The sequence below is a fragment of the Crocuta crocuta genome, unplaced genomic scaffold (assembly GCF_008692635.1).
Source record: "Crocuta crocuta isolate KB4526 unplaced genomic scaffold, BGI_CrCroc_1.0 scaffold26, whole genome shotgun sequence".
Taxonomy (NCBI): domain Eukaryota; kingdom Metazoa; phylum Chordata; class Mammalia; order Carnivora; family Hyaenidae; genus Crocuta; species Crocuta crocuta.
Genome location: NW_027532249.1, coordinates 15,245,730 through 15,264,181, shown reverse-complemented (window position 1 = coordinate 15,264,181; position 18,452 = coordinate 15,245,730). Strand labels below are relative to the sequence as shown.

Sequence of the window (18,452 nt, the reverse complement as noted above, 5' to 3'; positions counted from 1 at the left end):
ATTTCTTCAGTTGCTAAAGAGCTGTTTCAGATTTTCCATTTTTCTTGGGTTGAACGTGTTTGTAATTTTTGCCTTTAAAAATTTTTGTTCATTTTCTTAGGTTATCAAACTTTTTGTTACTGATATTCCCTTATTATGTTTTTAATGTCTGTATGATAGGTAGTGTTGCGTCCTCTTTTGTTTTTTTATATTAGTAATGTATGACTTTTTTTTCTCCCTGGATTAATCTGGCTAGTAGTTTATCTTTATTGATCTTTTCAAAGAACTAATTCTTGATTTTATTGAATTTTCCCATTGTTTTTGTTTCTATTTTTTTTTTTTTTGTTCTTTTTAAAATTTTTCTCTATGCTTTGGGTTTAATTTGCTTTTTTATTTTTATTTCTTTTTAATTTTTTAAAATTTGTGTTTATTTTTGAAGGAGGGAGAGACAGTGTGTGAGCAGGGGAGGGGCAGAAGAGAGGGAGACACAGAATCTGAAGCAGGTTCCAGGATCTGAGCTGGCAGCACAGAGCTCGATGCTGGGCTTGAACCCATGACTTATGAGATCATACCCTGAGCTGAAGTCATATGCTGAACTGACTGAGCCACCCAGGTGCCCCTAATTTGCTTTTTTAAATAGTTTCTCAGGGTCAAAGCTTAGATTATTGATTGAGGCTTATCTCCTTTACAGCCATTTAAAGGAGTTTCATGCTGCTTGGTAATTTTGATATATTTTCATTATAATCTAGTTCAAAATATTTTCTAATTTCTGTTTTCTTTGAACCAGCGAATGTTTATAAGTGTGTTATTTGATTTCCAAGTAATAGGATTTTTATGATTTTTTTGTCTCTGATTTATAATTCCATTTTGGTCAGTGAATGTATCTTCTATGATTTCTGTCTTGTCAGATGTATTGAGACTTGATGGCTCTGTGTACGGATTATCTGACTTGAAAATAATGTCTATTTTGCTATTGTTTGGTGTACAGTCCTGTAAATATTCAGTCATGGTGGTTGATGGTGTTGTTAAGATCTGTTTTTGCTGATTTTTCGCTAATTCTATCAATTGCTGAGAGATGGATATCAAAATCTCCAACTGTGCTGATCGAATTGTTCATTTCTCAGTTATGCTCACAAGTCAGGGATGTTGTCTTCATGACTAATTCATCCTTTTGTTATGACATGGTGGCCTTCTTTATCTCCTGGAATATATTTACTTCTGAAATCTTATTTTGCCCAATATTAATATAACCACTCAGGCCTTCTTACGCTTACTGTTAGCCTAGTATCTCTTTTTCCTATCCATTTCCTTGTAACCTATATATCTTTATTTTCTATCTTGTGTATATAGTATATATTTGGATTGCTGTTAACCATTCTGAAAATTTTGCCTTTTAACTAGACTTCTTTTGAGAATGTGTTCTACTTTCTTCATATATCAGGTAATTTTTGCATTGTATCCTGAATATTATGAACGTTAAATTCTGGGGATTATGGGTTCTGTTATTTTTCTCTGTTAAATGTTATTTCCATTGTTTTAGCAGATCATTTTCTTGACTGGGTTTAGATTGTAAAGTCTTGTTTCTTGGTTTGGCAGCTCTGGTCTGCATTCCTGTAGGTTGGATTTAAGTGAGTCCTTTGAATCTTTTCTCAGCATCAATTAGACGTGTGAAAAGATAGAGTTTGGGGTTGCCTTCTCTTTTTCCCTTGCAGGATTCCCTCACTCTCTTTAGTATTTCTGGCTCCCTGGTTTCCTTTATTCTCAAAGACAGGAAGACTATGGGTTTTTCCATGTGTGCCCATGGTAGTTTTGTGTCATTTTATGGACTTTATGTCCCAGTTGAAAAACCTTGGGGATGGGAACTTACCTGCATGGTTACTTATTTCCTTTCCTCCCAGCGCATGTGCATTCCCCATCAGGGTCTGTCAACTGTTGTCCACTCTCCACTTCCTTTAGGCAGTTGCTTTTTATATTTGTTTCCTGAAGGAGCAGTGCGGTCCTCTTGTAGACCTTGGAGCAGAAGTCGTCTTTGTCCATTCTTAAAGGCATAATTGTTTTTTTTATCCTCTCTCCCTTTCCCCCTTCTTTACCAGCTTATGTGTACTAGTTCTTTTACACACAGTTCAAACATTTTCTACACTCAGCAAGGGCAAAAGGTTCAGGAGAGTGGTATGAATCAGAAATTGGAGCTGTGGTACTTAAAGGATTTTATAGCCCAAGTACATGCTAAATTATTAAGTATAAAGGATAGAACTGAAACTACATACCTAATGGATTATTAGTTTACTTAGAGTAAGAATATGAAAGCTAGATATTATCAGACAAAGATAGGGTACAATGTGTGTGATATTCCCAGTGTATTAAATTTTTACCCAGGTTTTACCAGTTTGTATTTTAAATATTCAATGGAGTATAATAAGTCATGTTAATACTGTTACATGTAGGTAGCTAGATGATAGCTAGATAAATAGATAATTTTAGGGTTCTGTTTTATGTGCATGAATGATGTTGTCTTACTGACTTCTTTATATCCAAGGTAAAATCCACTGATAGCTGCCTCTTCTTTATTAAATGCTTTGATGACACTATTCATGGCTTCAGGGTTCCTAAGAATAGCCTTCAACAGTCAAGAGAGGTAATTCCCTGGATTCATTTATCTTTCATAAAACTTAACATTTAAAAGCATAAAGAATATAATACAAGTTCAGTATTAACATCTAAAATCTTGTTGTTTTTAATGTGGACAATTACATGAAGCTTGAAATTTGGCTTATGAATTAATTTCTTTACCAGCTTGTACCTGCAGCTATTTTGTATAGCATAATTTCTTCATTCTGATTTTGTGAATCTAAGGGGCCCTTACTGGTTTCGGGGGGTGAAAAACCCTAAATGATGTAGTCTGCCCCTTAATTTATAGGTGCAGAACCTGAAGACCATAGATTGAAGTCATCTCCCAAGGTCACAGAGCTTACAAATGACAAAACCTGGCTTCAGCTTAGGCGTTGTGATTTATTACAGTGTAGGCTTTGTGGTAAATTGAACAACAGCAGTAAGCAAGAAAATTGGAATTGATGTGACAGAAATTCATAGTGCAGTTATTTAATGGAGACATTCCATATTCCTTTAGATCAAAGGGAGTATTTGTAACCTATCTTGTTTTTTGTGAATTATGTAAGGGATTAAAAGAGTCCATTTTCCAAAGTAGTTAACTTTGGCCCTGCAAAGAACCCTGAACAGTCTAAAGCCTGACTGTCCCTACATATCATAAAATGGTAAAATTTGACCCTGAGTAATGCTGTAAGAAACAAGGAAGTAACAAAGGTACTTTTAGGGCAAATATTCTTTTTGTGAAATCACTGATTTAAAAAAAAAACATTTAGAAGTTAAAGCATCAAGGCAGTTGTTGGCTTTCTTAATGATCTGAGTTAATGTGCTTAATGATCTGACTTAATGTGCTTATAATTGACTACAAGTTAGTGAAATGTTATTTCTGGATTTATTAGTATATAATATATACAACAGTGTTGAGAATCTATCATTTTAAGTGAAAAAATTTATAGATATTTTTATAGATTTATAGATTCCACTCATTATTCAGCTTTTATAATGTATTATAAATCTATAAATCTATAGATGATTTAAAAAAATTGTTTTAATGTTTGTTTAAAAATAAACGAAGAATAAGCAAGCGAAAGACAGAGTGGGAGGTGGGAGGGGCAGAGAGAGAGGGAGACATAGAATCCAAAGTGGGCTCCAGGCTTTGAGCTGTCAGCACAGAGTCCAACACCAGGCTCAAACCCCTGGACTGTGAGATCATGATCTGAGCCGAAGTTGGATGCTTAACTGACTGAGCCACCCAGGCACCCCTATAGATGATATTTTTTAAACTATTAAGAAAAATTTTTATCTAGAAATGTCATGGATAAGAGACTTCTATCATCTTTTTTCTTTTTAGGCAATAATACTATTTTCCATGTAAATTTATGCTTTCTAAGTCGTTGTCATATTACCTCTTTTGAATAAAAATGCATTTCCCTTTTATTTGAATTTTTGGATTATCTCAGGACTGGCTGGAAGCAATAGAAGATCATTCTGCATATAGCACTCACTACTGTTCCCAGGACCAACTGACTGATGATGAAGAGGAAGATGCAATTTCCACTGTAGACTTGAAGGAATCCTTAGAGGTATATAGAAAAACATAACCTGACTTTTAGAGCTAATAACTCTTGTCACCAAGAACTTTCTTGTCAGATGTGAAGTCTTGAAATTAAGGTATCTGAGGACAATGGAGATAGCATTGCTCTTAGGTAACATTTTATTGCTATTTATAAAGTTTGTTATGATGATACCATCAAATGTCTCTGTAGATAGTACTCTAAAGATAGGGGCCAGTGCTCATATGTATCTTTTTGTTAAAATTTTCACATGGCTGTAATCAGATTGTCGTTCTGTTTGAAAACTGCTGCCAGTAGGGGGAGCATGCTTGACTTGCTGCCCTTTATGACTTCACTGCATATTTCAGAGTTAAATAATGCAACCATAGTGATACCTTTTCTGGCCAGTAGTTTGATTTGAAACCACTTGCAATCGGTAACTGCGTTGATTAGAGGTAAGGTAAGACGTTAGTAATGAATGGAGATGCCTTCATGTGAAGTGACAACAACGTCTTATCCATAGAGAAATATCAGCAGCATATGTAATTCAAATGAAATAAGTATTTTTTTTTTGGGCATCAGTTTTCTGGGTGTACCTTTTAAATGGGACTTGGGTCTGGGAGAATTAGAACTATATAAGGATGAGGGAGTTTCAGTCCAAGTAATTATGTCAGAACATAGCAGTTTGCCTACTAAACTTAATCTTAAAAAATAAATAAATCATTGCAGGATTTGAATGTTTCTAAGTCAACAACTCTGATGAAGTTAAGTTTGCTAATACCTAAGGAGTTTTATTGATTTAAGGACCTATAAACTTAAGAAAGAGATTGGGGTTTTTCAGTCTCTAATCTTATTTTACGATGGAACGTTAAGAAATTTGAGCTTTTCCATGTTCTGTTGAAGGCATTCCCCAATATTTATTGACATTTGCTTTATCAGAGCTACTTCTGTTTTTTAAAGCCTAATGTGTAGTGTGGCAACCATAAACATAATTTTCAGATCCATGAACTTTGCAAAAGTAACATCTACCACAGCATCTAAATAACATGAAAACTGAGTAAATAAAGAAGGTTTAAATATCGATGGGCAGAATCATGTTAAACAAGTGAAAAACAACTGTGCTAAATATTGTAACTGCTAGTCCACATTCCCTAAATGAAAAGAAATCCTTTCCCCTTTATCCTCAATAAAAGGTAAATGATAAAACCCAGAAGGACTTACAAAGCATACCAATATCTTTCCTAGGATTATGGTAATTTTAAGACCTTTTTAATGGAAGCTACAGGTAAAGAAAGGCATACTAACTTGCCTAACATTTAAAAAAACTTTCTTGAAAAAGTGTTTCTTCTTTGGCATAGTTTTCAAATTTTCATGTTACAACTCCAGCTCGATTTTATTTTACTTACTTGAATATCATGCTCCTATTATAAGATTATGAAGCTTTTATCTTCTAGATTTTATAGCACTCAAAGTTCCTGAGAGTTACAGCAAGCTGTGAGCTCTTGCAGGTTGGGCAGGTTATAAACGTGTCTCTGTCCAACAGAATTTGAATGCTAATTCTGTGAATCTTGACTTAACTCTGTCTCAGTTCCTAAAGTTTGGTCCAAAAATAGGTTATAATCTAAAATGAGCTGTGAAGTATGTTGAATTGTGGTTTGTAGGAGACTGGCTCCAGAATGCCTTTGATCATTGGATTCTCAACTTGTAAGGTTATTCTGGGACCTATTTATGAAATGAGATCTATTCTAGATGTTTATAGACTTTCTAAAGAAAGTTAGGGACTCTAGGACTAGAATACTCTAAAACCATCTGAATTGACATAAAACTAACATTATTTCCTCAGATGGACTTAGATTGAGGGGGACTTAGATTGAGGAGAGATGGGTTGGTGTGGAGGTAGGAAGCCTCAGAGATGAGTACTGGGACATAGGGCTCAAAATCCTGGCTGTTTTCTGCAAAAAGAAATGTCACCAGGATTCTACAATATACTATTTAAAAAGTTTAAATTGATATTCTCAAGATACAATTTTTATATAATAAAATTCATTTTATGTCTTTCTTCAGTGAAGACATCATGTATATACATATGTTGACAAATGTATATACCCTTGTAACCACCTCTCTCTTCCCCTCCCTCGCTCGCTCTCCCTTCCTCTCTCTCTTTCTGAGTATATATATTTGTCAAAATATATATGATGTCTTCATATACCTCTGAGATATATGTGTGTATATATGTGTATATATGATGTATATATGTATATATATGATGTCTTCGTATCTTTTTGAGAGAGAGAACATTTTTATCACCTCAAAGTTCCCTGAGGCCCCTCCTCAGGCAGTGCCCTTCACCTCCATCTCAGGCAACCGCTGATCTGTTTTTTGTCATTATAGGCAGTATCAGCTTTTCCTGTTCTAGATTTTCATGTAATTGGAATCTTACTGTATGTGCTCACGGTACCTTTTTTCACTGAACTATGTTGTGTGTATCAATAATTTGTCCCTTTTAATTGCTTGAGTGGAGGCGGTCTACTTCTGTTTTTAATTAACCAAATGTGGATCGTCTGTAGCAAATAGCCTGGAATTAATGACCTCTGCCCTATCCTATCCAGTCCTCTCTGGCCCTTGATATAAATTTTTGAGGTGTTTTTCTAAGTCACGAATAATAAGGTGGCTTAGCATCAACTTACAAAAAATTGGCAGCCAAAATCTGGGTGAGCAGAAGTAGGAGTAGGAAGCCTTTGTTGTGAATGTGCCCAGCTGCTCACCTGGGTGCTCCTGACCTCTGGGCCTTGTGGCTGTAGATGCACTCCTGTTCTTGAGTTCTGTGCCCAGGTGACTTAGGTTCAAAATACCGTCACACTTTGGGTACTAGGTCATTGCTCATAGCGGGATCCTGTTTTCATAGAATTACAAGAAAATTAAAACCTAAAAAGAGTGCATGAGTTAAGGTGCACGGCCTAGAAGTGAACAATGGGATACCCTGCTGGGCTCTGCAAAGGACTCGTAAACCTTAATCTTCATAAATAGACTTAGGTTTTCATAATATACCATAGCTACTAAGGGGAAATTACGGCAAACTGGAGAATGTGTGTACATTTTATTGTATTGATATCCTCTTTCTGTTCCTTTTAGTATCAATTAAAACCACATCCACTGTTGAGAACAGAAGACACGTTATACCTGACTATAAAACAGAATGTGTGGATCAAATCTTCTCCAACTAACCTATTATGTACCTTTTAAAACAAGTAAATCCGGGGTGCCTGGGTGGTTCAGTTAGTTTAGCGTCTGACTTTGGCTCTGGTCATGATCTCACGGTTCATGGGTTTGAGCCCTGCATTGGGCTCTGTGCTGACAGCTAGCTCAGAGCCTGGAGCCTGTTTCAGATTCTGAGTCTCCCTCTCTCTGACCCTCCCCTGCTCACACCATCTCTCTCTCTCTCTCTCTCTCTCTCTCTCTCTCTCTCTCTGTCTCTCAGAAATAAATAAAACATTAAGAGAAATTTTTAAAAACTGCTTAAAAAAACAAGTAAATCCTTGATCAGGGAAGCTCTTTTTAGTAACTGTTGGGAAGGTATAACTGTTAAGGGAAGATGAATATTTGGGACTCAAGTATTTGAGGAGGATGTTATGGAGACCATTCTTGTCCTTATTACCTGAGGACGTATCACGCTCATGTCAAATTCCCAGTCCGCAAATGAGGCCAGTGCTTACTTTTAGGTGTCCAGCTGACCTTGACCATAGAAAGGAAAAGTGAAAACTGTAGCATTGACTTGCACATGGGCAGGAGTAGTAAATATGCAGAGTGTAAACATGACAACTTCCTGTTAATAAATTATGAGTGATACATTTGGTCGCAGTGCATGCCCAGGCCTTCCACTTATATTTATAGGCTGTGTCTGAAAAAGCAATCCAACATACAGTACATACCATTTCCCTTTCTGTGGTGTTTTAAATTGGATAGTGTAGGTATTTTCCCTCTTCACACACACACAAAATTATATTTTGATGTTGTTAGAGTTCTCACAACAGACTAATGTAGATTTTAGAGAGAGCATTGCCTGTCACTGATGTGGTGCCACCATGAATAATTCTGCTGTGGTTGAATTGAGCTTCATAAGCACTAAAAATTTTATAAGTTGAAAAAGGAGAAAAGGCTGCTTACCTTTGTCCCTTTGTCATGAAGGAATGATTTGGGGGGAGTTAAAATGTTGAGTGATGAGCTATTTGGGATTAGGGGTACAAGGTGGAGAAGATTCATAAGGTTAAATGTATTATTCTACTTATAACAATCTAATTCTAATAGCAAGAAACTCAAGGTTCTCAGAATAACTTATTTTCACTGTCATAATCAGGTGACTTTACAGTAATTTTCTTGCTTATTCTTCCTCTTTAAAGGGAAACTATAAAAAAACTAACTTCAAAATTACATTGTTAATATAACAAATGTATTTATCTGATTTTTTTCAGTTTGGACTTCCAAATCTAAGATGGGATGGAACTTACGTCATAAAATTCTATATTTATGTTTTACTTTAGGGATCTAAAAATGTGGAAATTTCAAATTGCAAGAAGGATGCTTTCTATAATTGACTTTATCTTATTTTTATAAGCTTTGACTTGCTAAGAAAATGTCCCTATTGGTCTCCTTTTGTGAGGGCTGTGAGCACTTAGATTGCTGAGCAAAAATCAGCTTGTGGTTTTTTTTTTTTTTAACTTTATTTATTTGAGAAACAGCAAGAACAAGTGTGGGGGAGGGGCAGGGAGAAAGAGAGAATCCTAAGCAGGCTCCCTGAGGGGCTTGAACCCATGAACTGTGAGATCATGACCTGAGCTGAAATCAAGAGTCCTCCACTTAACCGACTGAGCTACCCAGGTGCCCCAGTTTGTGGTTTCTAAGTGTTAGTACCATCTAGATTTTTTTAAACAAAAACAATTTTTAAAATCTATTCTTAATACGTTTTATAATTCCTGGATAAATTTAGTCACGTCTGCAAAAAGGATTAATCAGAGAAATCTAACTCAGATGTATATGGTATAATGAGTTCTTAAACACGATTAATGCAATTGTATATTGTCTACATGACAGATGTTGAATGTATTTAAAATTTAGAAAGATTTTTATTAATCTGTATATGATTAAATGCAGTAGTCAATTTCTAAGGAAATGTTCTTTTTCTCTCTTTATGAAAATATCTCAGTTATTGTGTATCAACATATGAACTAAAAGTTTTGATAAAAATATTAAAGCATATGTACTGTAAAAATCCTGTATTAATAAGTTTTATTTTTGTTTTTATTTTCCCAGAAAGCACAAAAATGCCAACAGAAACTAGATAGGGAAATTTTCAACTTTCTGAAAATGATTAAGGAATGTGACATGGCTAAAGGTAAAAGAAAAAAAAAGTTGGGGGGCAAACTACCAAATAAGACCCACTCTTTAATACATCCCTTTATTGCAGATGTTGACCCTTTCATGTTAGATAATTTTCAGTATTCAATTCAGGATTATGTTTGATAAGACTATTTTGAAATTTTAAAAGGGCTATTTAAAATTTCTCATGGAGGAGGCTTGGTTTATAGATTAATTTTTTACTTTAAGAAAAGTAAAAGGTGACATTTGGGGGCTCTTAGTTCATTTTGGCTACGTAATGAGAATTCTTATGAATCCCAGAGGACTTGGACTTTAGAATCAAACTGTCTTAGGTCTGAATCGTTATTCTGCCACTTAACTGGTTGTTACTTTGAATAATACATTTAACTTCTCTGAGCCTCCTTTTCTCAAATGAAGATGTTGGTTGATTCCAGATTTTCCAGATCTTGGCCTCTTATGGTTCTATGAATATATATATGAACTTGTCTGTCTAATGGTTAATCTGTCTTTGAGTAGTTATTTTTTATGCCTTCAGTCTCCATTAGTAATGTTATCAAGGGTTGACTATAAATACTCCAAAAATCAAAATAAAATGTAATATAAAATCAAAAACCTAATATAAAAATTACATATTCAGAAACAATTATTACTTTGTAAATTAAAAACTGTGTTTTTTAGACTTTAGACTCCTAACCATTGTTTTAAATTTTAGCTATGATGGTTTATAAATAACTTCACTAAAATATAATTGATTTAGTTGCCTCTGAGTTTTACTATCATTTTTAATCATGCACAAGTATTTTATATCTGTCCAAATGGGCCTCAGGCATCCCTTTATGTCAGTTCCACAAACATGTATTGGTATCAGCGATGATAACTTTGAGAAGGACAGAGGTTAAGCCATTTTGATTATTGTGAGCTGGATTATTATATTATTTAGCACTCTTCATCCTCAGGACTTTTTAAATAGGAGCAGCTTCATTAGATGGAATTCACATACTCTGCAATTCACCCATGTGAAATGTACCCTTCAGCGGTTTTTAGTATATTTACAGTAATGCAACTGTGACCATCAATGAGCTTTTAAAACACCCATCTTCAAGAACCATCAAAAGTAAGAAGAGATCCCAACGGCATTTAAAAGCTGTAGAAAATGTCCAGAGTTAGTTGAAATATAAGGATTAATTCCTTTAACATAGAACAAAGAAAGAAATTACATCAGAACGACAACCAAATTAAGTTTTGAGATTTTTTTCAAACCTCAAGTCAAATCTCTTGGTTCCTATTATCTGTGTGACATGTCACTAATAATAATGGTATGCATCTTCTGTGTTTTTCGAAATATGCATAATATTCAATATTGCAGAAGATACTACATTTTGGACATTGCCATCTAGGAAATCTTGAGATGTCTCTGAACTGACAATGCTATTTTACATACCTACAATTAAATTCACTGGATTTATATACAGTTGTAAACATTTTTTGAAAGATGGGTATAGATAGATAAATCTGCATATTATGTAAATAGTAAATAGGGTTAAGATGATTTCGTGAATGGAATTAAAGAGTGGAGGCTTAATGCCAAAGGATAGATAGAATAATCTTGCACCATGTTTTTATTGCTGATGGGTAGTAGCCTGACAGAACGTGTCCTACTTCAAACTGTCTACATTGTTTGCCCATAACTTCTCAGGATGAAAAACTAAAATGTTTGCGTACAAAATCCAAACCTTGTGGTTGTGATTGTTACTTGTCTTATATTTTAGTACAAAATTAAGTGATCGTTAAGACTCCCCTCCTTTCCTTCTTATTCCAGCTTCTGCCATACTGGTTGGGCTCTGTGTCCCCTCAAATCCATGTCACTGCAGCAGGCTGTGGTCTCCCTGTCTTCTAGGACCCCCTGCATTCCATCCTTAACGGGAATCCAAAGGCTTTTAAGGACTCTTCCAACCAGATTCTGTGAAATGCTGCATTATTGCTGCCAGATTAATTTTAGAATGGCACTTTTTTTATAATTTTTTTTCCATTGAAAAAGTGATGGGTCTTTGAAACTGTAGAATAAAATACAAACTCTTTATCCTAGCATTTAAAGACTTTCATAGCCCAATCACAAACTTATTTTTCAGTTTTATTTATGGTTACAGATCCTCCTCAGCTTCTGATGGGGTTATGTTCTGATAAGCCAGTTGTAAACTGAAAATCTCAATAAGTCAAAAATGCATTTAATATACCTGACCTACTAACCATCATAGCTTAGCCTGGTCTACCTTAAACGTGCTTGGAACATTTTTGCTAGCCAGCAGTTGGACAAAATCATCTGATACAAAGCCTATCTTATAGTAAGTGTTAAACACCATGTAATTGCTCAGCTACTGTACCGAAAGTGAAAACAATGGCTGTCTGGATACCGGGTTGTTGTAAGTGTATCTCTGCAGTGGCTGACGGGGTGCAACAGCCCACTCCAGTATCCCACATGCAAGAGATCATCATACCCGCATATTGCTAACCCAGGAAAAGATTGAAACTCAGAATTCAAAGTATGTGTTTTCTGTTCCTACCATCATTAAGTCAAAAAATGGTAAGCAAACCATTGTAAGTTGGCTACCATCTATATTCATTTTATATTTTGGTACAGAATGTCCTACTTGCAATACTACTTTATTTCCTTAAACCTAATTTCTGTTTGGATGAATGCCAAAATTCAGGTATCTGGCATTGGCAACATACCCTTCAAGGTTCAGTGAATGCAGTGTTGAAACCTCTACTCTTTTATCTTTACCAAAAAGCCAATTGCAAAAACAAAGAAAATCACCTAAAATAATAACACTTTTGGAAGATTCCCTAAAGGCTGGGCAGTCTATTCTTCCATAAAGCCCTAAATTTACCCTTAAGTAGTAGCCAGTTTTTAACTATTATGAATAATGTTGTGCTGTACATTTAAATTTGATCACTTTATTACCATAGGATTCTTGGAAGTGAGATTAGTGGGTGAGAGCATATTAACATTTGTGAGCTGATTAATGTACTGCTTAAATGACTTTGTAAAAAAGCTATACTTTGTATGCCAGCTTTAATGCATGTACTTTGTTGCATGTTACTAAATGCATATACTGAATCCTCGGTTAAAGAAATTAGAATGATTTCAGTTATTTAAAAGAAAAAAGCTCTTAAAAAGCACTTTTGTTCAACCCACTTAAAACTCTTTGCTCAAAATCTAGGCTTTAAGTAAACATACTTTCTGCCTCCTTCACTGTTGCCACCGTGGCCCAAGCCATCATTGTCTTTCACATAGAGTATTGAAACGGCCTTCTACCTGGCCTCAGAGTCCATCCTTGCCCTTCTAGTCCCTGCCCCAGAGACCCTTCTAAAACATCAGTGTACAATGTTCTTTGCTCAAACCATGTAGTAGATTCCAGATTATCTCACTAAGAATGAAAGACCAGTTCCTTCTGATGACTTACAGACCTTTCTAGTCCTTTTGGACCTCTCTGTCCTCATCTCCTAGTTACCCCTGCTTGCTCACCTTCCAGCCTCACTGGCCTTCTGGCTATCCCTCGGAGAAGCGGGGCATACTCCTGCCTCAGGCTTGGGCTGTGCTGGCCCTCTGCCTGGAAGGCTTTCTCCAGGATACTCACACATGTCCTTATGTGCTGGACTCTTTGCTCAAACAGAAGCTTTTGGCTTCCTCTTGCTGCCTGCCTTGGTTTTCTCCCCCACATCCATTCTCTGCCCTGCTTGGTGCCGGGGGCCATTGATCACTACAGGCTGCGTTACTGGGGTCTTCTCACCCTCAGGCTTCTGATTGGATTCAGTAAAAGGGAGACCCTGTCAGAAGCTTGGTGGAGGGGACCAGAGAAGTCGGGCGTTTTCCTCCCTCCCTCCAGCCGGGCTGTGGTGTAATAGCACTACTGTGTCTCTGCACCTGGCTGAAGGTCCCCCATCTGGGACTCCGGCTCCTGCTGCGCTGAGGGACACTGACCCATCCTTTTGCCTCTCCGTTCCAGGGTGGCAGCTGTCCTGCATGGCGGTCTGTTAGTTTGCTCCTTTGTGTCTAATGTTTTTTAAAGGAGTTTACAGGCGCCCTTTCATTTTGCCAGCTCTCTCCTGCCAGGACCCTGATACCTCATCCTGTCTGAAGTCTCACCTCCCCCGAACACTTGATATTCCCCTTCTTTGCTTTGTTCTTTCTCTCTGTCACTTATCAAACTTGCTGTATATGTATTGTAGTTGATTGTCTGCCTCTCCTGTTAGAGTATAAACTCGATGAAGGCAGGAATTTTGGTCTTCTATTTGCTGATAATCTTCAGCACCTTAGTGGGTGGCTCATATGGGCACTTGACATCTACACAATTAATCCTTGAACAACATGGATTTGATCTGCATGAGTCCACTTATATGTAGCTTTAATATATATATATATATGTATGTATAGCATAGTACTATAAATAAAGTTTTTATTCCTCATGATTTTCTTAATGTTTTCTTTTCTCTGCCTTACATTATTTTAAGAATACAGTATATAATATAGCATATGAAATATGTGTTAACTAAAAGTTTATGTTACTGGTAAGGCTTCTGGTCAACAGTAGGCTGTTCGTAGTTAAGTTTCGGGGGAGTCAAAGATAATAAATGGATTTTCAACTGTGAGGGGGTCAGTGCCCCAACTCCCATGTTGTTCAAGGGTCAGCTGTACATTTTTTGAGTGGATGAATTGAATCACCCACTTACCTAGCTTATACATTTATAACTTCTTTCTTTTGAACTCAGAAACAAATGCCAACTTTGTTTTGTCAAGGTAGTATGTAGATTAAGTCAGCGCTCAACAGCCACATGGTGGCTTCTTGGTCCACGGTGGATGCCTCTTGGCTCTCTGAAGTTCCCCCTTGATCACAATCCTGATATGATCTTCTTTCAGGACTGGTGTTGTCTATACTATCAGAAAATAATAAGTTTAGCGATTTTAGATATGTTTGCTTTATTGGGCATTATATTTAACACTAAAACTGTTAACTTTTTCCTCAAGATCCAAATCAAGTCATATCTCTTATCAGACTCCACTTGATCACTCCATCCCAGAATGGTTATTCCTTACTCTGTATATTTAACATTTTTAAAAATCTGTGCATAATTTTTGATATCTATGTCTTACAATATCCCTGATATCTTTTTATTCTCATTTTTAACTCCTGTAACTCATTTTACACATGCTGTTTTGAACTACGTATTTTATACTCTCCATTGCAGCTAATACAGATTATATAGATATAAACAGCATGGTTAGTAGTACTTGTTTAGTGTGTGTGTTCATGCTAGTCATCTTAATTTGAACAACAAAAAAATGCATGTATATTCTTCAAAGATGTGGCCTCTCAATTTTTTAAATTTTTTAAAAAATGTTTTATCTATTTCCGAGAGAGAGAGAGAGAGAGAGCGTGAGCAGAGGAGGGTCAGAGAGAGAGGGAGACAAGAATCTGAAGCAAGCTCCAGGCTCTGAGCTAGTTGTCAGCACAGAGTCTGATGCAGGGGTTGAACCCATGAACCGTGTGATCATGACCTGAGCCAGAGTCGGATGCTTAACCGACTGAGCCACCCACGCGCTTCTCTCAATTTTTTTTCAAGTTATAGTTTTATGTAAACGTTTTTAGAACATCAGTTGATTTTTACATGCAGATATCTTTTTCTCCTTTTTTGAGGAGAGCATACTGATTTTCTTGAGGCGTTTGTAGAATTCCAGTTAGGTGTGAAAGTTTTTAAAATGCCTCCTTGCATGTAGGTTAGATCATGTACCTTAATGTACATAGTCAGATGCATTGCTCTTTTTTCTTCATCATAAAAAAAAAATTAAGTCTTCATGAGAAGGATGGCATTTGAACTTGGCCTTGAACAAAAAAAAGGTTTAAGTGAGAAACTTCTAAATATGAATAATTAGTATTTTCAATTTTCAGGGAAGAACAAAGGTTTGGAGGCCATAAAGTAGAAGGATATTTCTAGGAAAACAAATACTTTGAGAAAATAGTATAGCTGAAACGGATTCAATTTATAGAGTGTCTTAAGTGTTGGCTAAGGAGTGTGGACCTTTATCTATATCAGAAGAATGATGGAGGTCATCTGTGTTAGGTTTCGTTTGCTAGCATAATAAGAAAACAGTATTTCCCCCAATAGTTTTAAAACTTAACCAATTAAAAATTGTACAGTGTTATGAAAATGACAGATTGTGAGCTTTTTATACATGTCTCTAAAGTTGAGCTTTTCACTTGAGATCTTCTACCAACTTTCCTGAGTTCAAAAACATTTTTAGTACAAAAAATGATATTCCTCAAAATTAAGTGTCCAGTTCTTACATCAGGCCAAATGTGATTACATAATGACCTTTTGACATATATTCATTTTGACTTAGTCTCTAAATATTAACTGGCTAACAGAGTTACAGTGATTCACAGTTGGTAACTTTACTAGAAGGTTAGCAGTTTTCTTTCTTTTCATATAACAATATGCAAACATTATCATATGTGAAGCATGCCACTATGAACCAAGCGGCCTCTGATGTGCTGCCCTGGCACTAAAGTATCAGTTCCTATGTGGAGCTGCACGTTAATGTAAATTTCAAAATCTTGCTTGAACACCAGACTGTCAGAGAAATGGTGTTTGGAACGAAAGAATCGAACACATTCTCAATAATGGATTCTTAAAAGTCAATATATGTTTCTTGGAGTATCCTTTAAAAGGTTACAGAATCAGTTTTGTTTAAAATCTTGAAATTCATAAAAATTTATTTTGGACATGTTATATGTGAATCAACAAGTATATAAAGTATTAAGTATCTAAAGCACAGAATTGTGGATGATTAAGTACATCATGGTATTTAATAAAAAAGAAATATATCCATGAATGACTGTGCTTTCATCTTCTGACCATTTGTGCCAGCCAAGTGGAAAATTACTAGATTACCCAGTGCATTTATGGAAGGCAGAGGCTGTGCCTGATTTTTTTGTACATCCCCTCACGGTACTCAATCCACAGCTTTGTGTGAGACATCTGTTGAGGTACTATTTAAGTCATACAGCATCTGGCATATGGTATTCTTTTTTGCTGTTTAGCAACTTGGTAAAGAATAAATCTTCACAATGTGTATCAAAGATTCAAAATGAAAAATAAAGCATGTGAAATCAAATTTATTTTAGGACATAGTAGTTTTCAACTGTTTGGGTGTTATTAAGAATAGCTTAACATAGGGCGCCTGGGTGGCTCCGTCAGTTGAGCGTCTGACTTCGGCTCAGGTCATGATCACACGGTTCGTGGGTTCAAGCCCTGCGTTGGGCTCTGTGCTGACAGCTAGCTCAGAGCCTGGAGCCTGCTTCAGATTCTGCATCTTCCTCTCTCTCTGACCCTCCCCTGCTTGCTCGCTCGCTCGCGCTCTCTCTCAGAAATAAATAAAACATTAAAAAACTTAAAAAATATATAGTTTAACACTAGGAAACTGTATTCCATAGAATGAAAAATAGGATAAAATGTCATTTGGTATTTTTATCCAGATATTAATGAAAGCTTGTTCATACGTTCATTTACTCTGACCTTTCCATTTAAAAAAATATATATATTTATTTTGATGAGAGGGGCAGAGAGAGGAGGGAAAAAGAGGATCCCAAGCAGGATCCACAGTATCAGTGCAGGGCTTAATCTTAAGAACCATGAGATCATGACCTGAACTGAAATCAAGAGTCTGACACACTCAACTGACTGAGTCACCCAGGCACTCCTGACCTTTTCCTTTGGTTGCTCACTTTTGCCTTATGAGTTTTGAGAAATAATTTTTCTAGGAAAAGGACTTTTCTTTGCTAAAAAATAAATCACATTCCTATAGAAAGCTTGGAAAATTAAAGAATGAAGAACAATAGTCACAATGATATCACCTAGAAATAATGACTAAAATAATTTGGTTTATGTTCTTGGTAGAATTTATTTTCCTTTTCACTTATCTGAAAATATTTGATTTTTGACGAGACCCAATTTCTGTCCTGAAAGTGGTAAATTGCCAGCTGTTGGATTTGATTGCTTTTGGACCTTGGTGACTGTTTTTATAACCCTGTTTTAAGTTAATCAAGATTATTTAAAATACAAAGGGTGGTATAGATTTGTGTTTTTCCTTTTAAGTTATTTTTAGAGAACAAGCTTTCTTAATATTATTTTTATTTGCTAGAAGGGACATACTTAAAGGATCTTAATATATAATTAACACAACATCCAAAACTATTTAGATTAAGTACATTTCTCCAGCATTAATCTGGACAAGAGATGACATTTTTCTTCTGTTTTAAGTGATGCATGTGCATTTGGCATCTTGTCAGCCTTTTGTTTTTTTTTTTTTGTTTTTTGTAATGGGTAAATGGATTAAAATTTTCCTTAGGGAACCTGAGATGATCCTAATATTACCATCTTTTTGTTCCCAATTTATATTCAAAAGATATTGGGACCCCAGAGGAACACATTTGTGACAGTGAAAGGACCTATTCATGCCAAACATTTATTCAGTAAGCACTAGAGGAAGTTGAGTTAATGCTAGCTTAGATATGTCAGCCATCATGTCAACTACAGTATTATTTTTATCTCTTTCTAGCACTTGGCTTTTGAATAAAAATTACTTATCTAGCCTAGAATATCATGAAAAGAAATGTTAACTGCTTTTCTTAAACATTATTTATTCCTATAAACCTTTTTGTTTGTTTTAGTCTTTTCTCTTCTTTCTGCAGAATATAGGCCGCCTTAGGACAAAGGTTCATCTTTTCTTTTACTGTACCAATTTATGTGCCCTTCATAGAGTAGGTGCTTAATAATGGTGCTCCAGGAATATACTATATGCTTTGTTTAGGCAGCTAGAAGGAAACATATAGTTAGTCAGTATAAAAATGTGTGTGGTCTAGCTGGCTCAGTCGGCAGACCCTG

The 18,452-nt window shown here is 35.8% G+C and overlaps 1 protein-coding gene across 6 annotated transcripts in view; it reads left to right on the top strand.

Annotated features, from left to right (window-relative positions):
- OSBPL1A (oxysterol binding protein like 1A) overlaps positions 1–18,452 on the top strand; it is a 241,841-nt gene that overhangs the window by 83,992 nt on the left and 139,397 nt on the right. For 5 of the 6 annotated variants that reach the window (XM_077778061.1, XM_077778060.1, XM_077778059.1 and 2 more), the window contains 3 exons: positions 2,516–2,614; positions 4,044–4,166; positions 9,444–9,525. In XM_077778061.1, the coding sequence (XP_077634187.1) occupies positions 2,516–2,614; positions 4,044–4,166; positions 9,444–9,525 (304 nt within the window). Of the gene's footprint in view, positions 1–2,515; positions 2,615–4,043; positions 4,167–4,574; positions 4,592–9,443; positions 9,526–18,452 lie in introns of those variants that run through there. The other variant, XM_077778064.1, reaches the window with a different exon arrangement.